Source organism: Cupressus sempervirens, chromosome 4 (genome assembly GCF_028749045.1).
Source record: "Cupressus sempervirens isolate cs-2001-9-10 chromosome 4, ASM2874904v1, whole genome shotgun sequence".
Classification (NCBI taxonomy): domain Eukaryota; kingdom Viridiplantae; phylum Streptophyta; class Pinopsida; order Cupressales; family Cupressaceae; genus Cupressus; species Cupressus sempervirens.
In genome coordinates this window covers 260,311,735-260,321,065 of record NC_143121.1, presented here as the reverse complement: position 1 = coordinate 260,321,065, position 9,331 = coordinate 260,311,735, and the positions used below count along the sequence as shown (strand labels likewise).

The window sequence follows — 9,331 nt, the reverse complement described above, 5'->3', positions numbered from 1 at the left end:
ATCACCCATGTGAATTTTATTTTTTTTAAGGGGTTCATGATTATTTAGAATCTTTTCCTCAAAAATAGGAGTCTCTCATTTTTAGGCCTGTAAAATTGAGCCGGTGAAAATGGCATGGGGTCGAGAAATAGTTATCACATGTCAAAAATTTGTAAAATTTATTCCCACTTAAACTAAAAATTTAGAAAGAAAACAAAGTTCTTTCATTTTTTAAATATTCCATCAATTACAGTCCTCGAATTTAGGAGGTGAAACATTTAAGAATAAATACAAAGTAAAATTCATCGGACCATTACCATTAAAATATTCCTAAAATTTGGGCCACATCTCTATTTTTATTTTTACGGTTGCCCCTCCATGGAACCCAGCGTAAAAAAGCTTTTTCACTTATTGTGGGCTCTTATGGATCTAATATATTTTCAACGAACCCAGCATAATTCAAACGACTAGATTTTACTTTTTGGTCTCTCTGCCTCCAATTTTTCAAAATATCTGAGTCCTCGTTCCATTGTTTTAGCTGTTTCACACTCAAACGACAACTGTTTTGGATTTAGCAAAACTTGTCTAAATCATATTGTTAAACTTGTCACAAATTATATCACGTCTTCTGTAGATTGAGCAAACGTAATTGGTTATCAAAGCTTGTCTAAATCACATCGTCTGTTAACTTGTTACAAATGCTATGATGTCTTCTGTTGTTTTACATGTCTCACAATCTACAAGAAGAATCCTATAAGTTTAATTTCCCTTAGACGAAAAGTTTGCATACAGTGGCCAAATTAGAATGCCTGTAGCAGTTGTATTTAACATCATAACCCCTAAAATTTCTTGCCACACCCAACATAATCATTTATATCCAGTAATATGGTCTGCCTTGCCAAACTACATAAAGACTAAATTGGGCTCCATGTTATAAACTAAATAACAAGTTATTACCATAAAATGCGTCTTGAATTTCCAATTGTGAAAAAATAAATCAATCCTTGAATGTGAAGCCTTTGCTTTTGCATTATATGTCTCTTGAAATCTTCTGGCAATTTTCATACCCCATTTAGCATTTGTAAATATTGCATTAGAATTTAGAAACGAAGAAATTGAAAAAAGGAAACCATCTTCATTGCTGTTTCCATTCTTCTCATTAGAAGGAATTTGTGCTGACAAGAACTCGTTCTTATTCATTAACTAGTGCTCCCTGCCATATGGTATAAATGCATTGAAGGTAATGAACTTTTTTACCAGTTTTTATGTGTTGCAATTTTTAAGCTTCAACACTTACAACCCACAAATCTGAGAAGAGTGCATTGATGACCCATTTGAGTTTTTTCACCAAAAAGAATTTTAAAATTCTTGTTCATCTTTATTAGTTTATTTTTAGTTTATTTGCTTCGATTCTGTATTGAGGAAGTTGAATCCTGATGTTCCAATTATATTATGATAACAGCAGCTTTTGCCATTGATGTATTAATGGAATGTACAGTTCAGTAAGGGGTTATTAACAGTTCATCTATTTGAGCATCAAAACGATTTATCTCAGAACCCATGAGAGTGTATGTACTTGTTTAGAGGATTGCTGTTTGGCTGTTCAGTTTTATTTTGAATTCTCTGGATGTTTTGTTTAATTGTATTGATCTTTCTATTAATTTGCATGTTTACTTATTTGGAGGTTTTCTGTTATTGGGTTTTAGATTAATCATGAATACTCAATGCTCGCTCTGTTTAATTGCCCTGAATCCTATCTTAAGTTGACTTCCCAATATGAATACATCTAATGATTTGTTTTCGAGTTTTAAGTTTTAACTTCTTCAAGCTTTGATTGATTATCTTGATTTGAGACTTCTACGACTCTGACAAAAAAAATGGTGTTCATATATAATTGTTCTTCTCCCAAGCTCTATGAGATTGAGATTGCATTGATTTGAGATCTTTATGACTGCAAATGTATATCAATGATTAGCCTTAGCCTTACAACATGAGTAATGACAGTTTATTTGCCTATTTGAGTAAATAGATTTCCGCAGTCCATCAAAGTTGAGAGTTTTTTAATCTTCTAGATTTGATTGTGTATACAATTTTTTGCATCAACGACTCCGTTACCTATCATCAGGATGAGAAGAGCTGTAGGAAATAGAAAATCCTACAGCTCTTCGTATCCTGATGATGATGGATCACAGAGGGTGTTTTGAAACTTTGATGTGAAAAATTATATACACAATCAAATCCAAAAGTCGAAATAACTCTGAGTTTATTTGCCTGTTTAGGTCATTTTTATTACTGGTGCTCAGCTCATTAATAATTTGCTCATTTGTTTGATGCTCTTAATACAAGGTTATGACAGCAAATGCTCTATGTATTACAGATATCTTTGAAATTTACTTGACATCCAAGGACATGAGAGTTTGGCCCAAATTTGCATAGGAAGACAGAAATCATAGCCCTTTTGTGAGTGTACATTAAAAATGACTGGATGTGGAGTAAATTTTGTGGAGCTACAGAGGCCCTTGCTGGAAATGATATTAAAAGGGGGAGGGGTAGAACCTAAACTGATAGAAATTGAACAAGGAACCACTATGAGCTGTTGGGTTCCTGTAACAACTGGCAAAAAGCCTCCATTGGTCTTGGTACATGGCTTTGCTGCAGAAGGAGTGGTACAGTGGCAATTTCAGATTGGCAAACTGAGCAAGGAGTACTCTGTTTATGTGCCTGACTTGCTCTTCTTTGGGAAGTCTACAACAGTGAGGAGGCAAAGGACAGAGACATTTCAGGCAGAGTGTTTGATGAAGCTTCTGAAGAAGTTGAATGTGGAGAAGTGTGCCATGGTGGGGTTTAGCTATGGAGGAATGGTGGCTTTCAAAATGGCAGAGATGTATCCAGAACTAGTTACATGTCTGGTAATCACTGGCTCAGTGATTGCCATGACTGATTCAATCAGCCAGACTTCTCTCAACAGACTTGGGTTTTCAAGTTCAGCTGAGCTTCTGCTACCCACCACAGTGAAAGGGCTGAAAGCATTGTTCTGGCTGGCATGTTACAAGAAACTCTGGTTCCCAGATTTCCTCTTCAGAGACTTTCTACAGGTAAGTCTCTAAAGATCAAGAATTCAAGGGTATTCTTTTCTTCTAAATCGTTTTGGGCCTCTTATCCTCATCCTTGATTTATTTCATCTTTTGGGGACTTGAACCTCTTCAAATGGTGAAATGAAAAAACATACCATCATCCTCACCAATTGCATCACAACCATTGAGTTCTTGAGAAGAATTTTTTGAAAATTCTAATCTTTGTTTTTATTCCTTGGCACCTTACATTAGGCTCATAGACTGGATCCAAATTGTAACTTTCATAAAGTACATTGAATTTACACACTCATCTTTTTCAAAAACTCTCATTTAGTCTTAGTGGCAAACCTTGTACATGTTAGCTAGTCTTTTGTAACAATTTATATAAACAAGACTATTAAGAAAACTCCAATCTTTGAGAAGATGTAGTTGAATCTTGATAAGACTATTATATCTAATGTGCCACTAAAAATATCTTCTACTTGTCAATAGATAACTTAAAGGGGCTTGATAATGAATGGTCCCGAAGACACAAAATTTACTGATTTTTTGGCAGATCGGGTAGCAAGCCAATTCAACTTGATCATGTTAGAGATCCAATAGTTGAGCATTCTTCACCTAAAGCATTACTAGGATGGGTGTCAACTTGAGAATTCTTGATGGTTTACCCCTATTAGCATCACCTAGATGTAAGTGAATGCTAAGTGGATCGTTGATTCTCATGAGGGATGAGATCACATGAACCACTACTCACGAGATATTGATCAATTTTTACCCAAAAACTACATAATTCGATCTTGATGAAAATGTCATAATCTCTAACATTTGTATAAAAATATGATATGTACTTGTAAAGGTAAAATTTATGTATCAATGCCATTTACCATTTAGTTTTGTACATATTTTGAGAGGAGGACCTTAGAGGATAACTTGATAAATTTACCCATTGGTAAATCATGAATTCTTTTACAAAGTTGGATTACTTTCTTTATGCTCTTATCTTCTTACAAGCATTCCTACACCTATTTCTCCTACTTCAATACATAGTCATTATGTTATATTATTCTAAATCATGCATTTATTATGTCTACTCTTACATCCATCTCACTACATTCATTGTCTACTTTTACTTCATCATGCACATATCGTGCATTACTTCTATAAGCATGGGATCAATCTCACGGCCATAGATTTGACCCCCAATTTTCTAATTCAAAATCAAATTCTAAGCAACTATTGCCCATTATTTTCCTTCCTAGAACCAATTGAGAATATATCTATATAATTAAATTCCACATACATACTTTTAATTCATTCATTTGTCATCACCAAATATATAAAAATATAACTGAAATCAAGAAGAGATCTAGGATTGGTTCTACTATCTTGCTTAAATGAATTTAAATCTACATCAAACTAATCTAGCACATCTACACATGTTTGGAGATTATTGTTTGTTATCAGTGGTGATGCAGTGCAAGGCAGAAGAATTCCCAAAGGAGATGTCCTAGCCCCCAGCAAATAGCCACATAGCGGAAACACAACAACAAAGCAAGATCTGATACCAAATGCAACTCTTTATTTATAAAATAATTGTTTACATGCAATATGCCTCGTTGTAAGGCCTTCCAGGTTAGGGCCAAATACAACAACAATTACAATAACAGTTCTACAAGATCCATCAAGATCCAATCCAAACCTAGCTAGTCCAAATCCACAACTGGATAAGAACACCAAGAAGAATCCACACTTGTACCCTCAGGTCCACAAAGCTATTCTCTGGTTCTCAAGCTGTAGCCCTAGCTCTGCTCACAAACTTGTAACTCTACCACAATCCTACTGTAAACTACCTCACATTCGGTGCTCTATCCACAGACTTAGGAAAAGTCGCCCTTCAACTACTCTCCAGACTCACTCCTCCAAAATGAATGAATCACTCCATGAATGAATGACTAAAAGGCTCCACAAGACCCCCTAATTATACCCAACTAAGCCACAAGTCAGCCTAGCAATTACAAATTAAATAAACCCCTTGCATTAAATGCATATTTCAGCAACAAGTTGGCCCACAACAAACATTAAATACAAAAATGTTAACCCTCGCATTAACCTGAAGTTAACACACGATAACTACATAAAAATACTTTGGACAAGCCCCAAGTTTACAATACAGATTTAAATGCACATTGAAAATATGACCAAGACCGCACATAGGTCCACACAAACTCTCAAATCGATCCACGTCATGATCACACACTACATGCATTAAATGCACCAAGAACTCCAATCGGCACCAATAGATTGCTGAGTGACAGCAAACTCCCAAGCATCGCCGAACTCCCAATACATGTCGAGCACAATAGACCATGCTGAGCTCCAAGACCATGCCAAGCTCCATAGACCATGCCAAGCTCCCAGAGCATGTCGAGCACCAGTCCTTCTTCAACTGAGTACTAGTCCAAGCACCCTCCAAAGCAACTATTGAGCCTCCTCCCATGGACTCCAAAGTAGTCACTAAGAAAACCCAAGATGCTCCTTCATTAGACTCCCTAGGTAAATGGAAAAGTGTGTCCCACACTTTGATGCCCAAACAAAGATTAACAACCATCTTCATCTTCACCAAAGGCTTCCACTCCAACAGGGACAAGAAAACCAATCTGCACATTATCCACATCTGCATCATTCTGTCAAACACCAGAATCTCAACCATCCAATCAGCATGCTCACTCTCAGGAACAAACTGAACATAATGCTTCATTAGCAAATCCTCGTCCACAATAGCAACTAGTGAATCCATACTAGTAGCAACACACTTCACATCAGTAGCAATATGTAGATCTCCATCAACACATGCCAAACTCACAACACCAACAATCTCATTGCTTACAAAAAGATGCTTGGAAACACATAGCTCACCACCAACAACAACTAGATCATCCATAACCAAGTGCTCTACAATCTCCATGTCAGACTCAACCAATTGATCATGAAAACCAATCTCCATGCCAACATCAACAAGGTTAGGAATATCCTCAACAACAACCTCAAGTTGCTCTATAGGTTCTGTATCAAACTCCACAAACTGATCAACAAAACCAACCTCTTCCACCTTGACCTTGTTATGTCATCTTCTCTCACAAACAAGTCTCTTAACCAGCCAGACAACTCTCTTCCGGATCAGTAGACTCCAACTCCACAAACATCCACAGAATGCCACACGTGAGAGATTGATAATGCACCCATAAGTTCAATTCAGAATTTTATAAAATTAATTAAAAATTAAATTATAGCTATAATCCATTATTTTCCTACTTACAACCAAGTGAATGCATGATTAAGTTCTAGAAAATTATATTTATAGGAACACAATTACACTTATTTGACATCATACAACATAAAGTAACTAGCATTTGCATTCAAGTAGGAGCATGGTTCAAAAATTAATCTATATCTAAATCACACTAATCTAGCAAAAAAATTTATATATTGTTTTTTATTTATAATTTTCATGATTATATAGCATTTTTGCATGGATACTTGTATAAATTGAACCCCTAAGACACATCTTAGAGATTGTGAAATGTGTACAGTACCAAAGACCTTGTCTAAGACATCTCCAATTGCAAGGAAATTTCACTACAATCTCCTAAGACACTCATTGTCTCTCATGTAAAAGGCACTGACTTCCACACAAATAGCACAAAAATCTTTAAAAATAAAAGGTAATTGCATTGGAAAGCTAGAAAATAAACATGCCATAGAAGAGCAAATAGGGGCTAGTGTAGGGAAAGAGTTAATGTTAGCTAACAAGCGCACAAGTATTTTTCATTTGGATATTTACAATTTGATGCAAAACCTTAAAAAGATATTCATATTTTCTATACTCTTGTTTTTATTATTTTAATTCTTATACATATACTTTGTGGTATACATAATGGGGATGAATTCTATTTGGTCCTTGAGTGTTGGAAATTTTCCAATGATACACATTTTATTTCATCATACTTGTGAGAAAGACAATATTCATGTTCTCGTATATATAATCTATATTCACATTGGATCATATATATAATCCCATAGAATAGAAAAATGATTTTTAGTGTTGAAAGATTTGACTTGTTGGTTTGGGTCATTGCGTTCAATTTCCTTATGCACTTTATCCATATTCTTATTTAATTTTACAAATATACACCTATATTCAACAAAGTGGCATTTACCATCTCCTATTTTGAAAAATAATCATACTGATATGGATATCAATCTTTGAAGTCTCCAAGTATCCCCATCTTGGTGCAACCTTGTTGTGTAGATACCTCTCAAGTATTGATCTAAGAATGTATTTTACAGCAATCTAGTTGCATGCTAAATGCATTTTTTAAATACAATGCATTTTCAAAGAGAATAGTGTGTGTTGTACCATCTTAGATCCATGTCTACAAGTGACCCAAACACATGAATTTGATCCTCCATAGAGTTGTTATACTTTAATAATCTTGATGTGAGGTACATATAGAGATCCACCATTTCTAATCCTAAGACATCTAGATTCTAGTACTATATCAAATTTATTCTCCTTCATCAAGATTAGAATTAGGCATGTACATTATATTTATTTTTATTAATTCTAATATTTAACATTTTAATTTATTAACAACTATTCCCACAAATCTATTATTTAGATTAATTTTAATGTTTAATTAATAATTTTGAACAAGTAGTCTAGATAATGCATTTAATCTAGAAAACTTTATTTTCATTTACACTGATTTTTTGCTTAAATTATTTGCTAAATTACATCATCATATTTTACTGCTCATAGTATACATGACATATGCAAGTATCTTTCTATTTATAATTTACAAAAGTAACAAATTTAATGTAAAATTGTGTGTAGGTCATGTTTAATAATAGGGAGGAGAGAGGAGAACTTCTAGTTGCTCTAATTGAAAGTAGCAAGGAGGCCCAAGTTCCATCTCTTAATCAGGTATGTATATTCACTCATTTTTCTTTTATTTCATTATGCATTATATTATTATATAGATTGGTAGTAAAATTTAAGAATATTTTAAATTTATTTTTAGCATGATTTCTTGAGAAGCACAAGTTCTATGTTATTAAATAATGTGATCACTATCAAATCTATAATAATGGTGTTATATATAAAATATTTATTTTTCAAAAACAAATTATGAATACATTAATTTTAAGAGAAAGGGAATTTGTGTAAAATTAATTTAAAATTATAAACAATAATCTTTTAGTAAAATATTAAAATAAGAACTAATAAAATCAAGAAAAAGAGTAGCGTAAAAATAACTTCAAGATAGAAGAAGAATCACCTAGTAAATATCAAACGAAGAAGAAATATTTAGAAGTTTATAAACACATAAAATATGTGATGAAATTTATTGTTATTGCAACTAATATATCATATTGAAAGATAAGAACCTCAATCAAATATTTTGATTTGAAGTATAAAAGTTTTATTGTCAATAGTCTATAACATCTAAAGTATTGAACACTCAAACAATTATGATCACTTGTTACACCAAGGTATAAAATGTTAAAAGCTTGGTTATTTTTTATCATGTGTAGAAAATTCTACTCTTGTGGGGCAATAATGATGAGATCTTCAATCTTGAAGTTGCCAATCAAATGAGAGAGTAAACTTTTCATACCATATGATTATTTATTTTTCCAATTTTATTTCATAAATTAGTTTGATTATTTTCACTTTTATTTTGTACTTGTTCTTTAATATTTAGGTGTTTTGAATAGGTTAATATTAATTTGTTTGTATGTACAGGAAATTGGGTGAGAACGCAAAGTTTGTTGGAATTGAAAAAGCAGGACATTTAGTTCATATGGAAAGGCCTTGTATATATACAAGACATGTCTTGGAATTTCTAAGAAAAAATTATTCGAATGAAATTTGAACAATTTAGTAGAATAATTAGTTTTTTATTAGTAGTACAATGTATTAGATAGATTCTATAAATGGTTGCTAAACTTTGCCAATAACTTGTTCAATATTATTTTAATTAATTAATTATTCAATTTATGTTCTAATTAGAATGATCCATCAAGTATATCTCTACTTTGTAATCATATATAGTTTGAGTAAAAAGGAATATTAGTTTACTTCACTCTTCTCTTCCATCTATATTGCTTACCACTAATTTTCAAGATAAAATTTTGAAAATGGTAATGTTTAGGGGGAAAGGGAGACTCTTTAATAGGATTGTAGATCTTAGATAGGACCCAAAGGAGAAAGGGAA

General features: G+C 33.0%; 1 protein-coding gene across 3 annotated transcripts; it reads left to right on the top strand.

Annotated features, from left to right (window-relative positions):
• Positions 1–1,042: 1,042 nt before the first annotated feature.
• Positions 1,043–9,122, top strand: LOC149560979 (uncharacterized). Of its 3 annotated transcripts, XM_089823708.1 has the most exons (5): positions 1,043–1,219; positions 2,357–3,074; positions 7,948–8,037; positions 8,649–8,716; positions 8,860–9,122. In XM_089823708.1, exons 2-5 carry the CDS (start codon positions 2,457–2,459, stop codon positions 8,987–8,989), a joined length of 906 nt encoding a protein of 301 aa, XP_089679834.1. In that variant the 5' UTR covers positions 1,043–1,219; positions 2,357–2,456; the 3' UTR covers positions 8,990–9,122. The 3 variants fall into 3 exon arrangements, with proteins under 3 accessions (XP_089679834.1, XP_089679836.1, XP_089679835.1); XM_089823710.1 differs by lacking the exon at positions 8,649–8,716 and having other exon boundaries at positions 1,082–1,219; positions 8,860–9,006; XM_089823709.1 differs by lacking the exon at positions 8,860–9,122 and having other exon boundaries at positions 1,082–1,219; positions 8,649–8,720.
• The last annotated feature ends 209 nt before the right edge of the window (positions 9,123–9,331 follow it).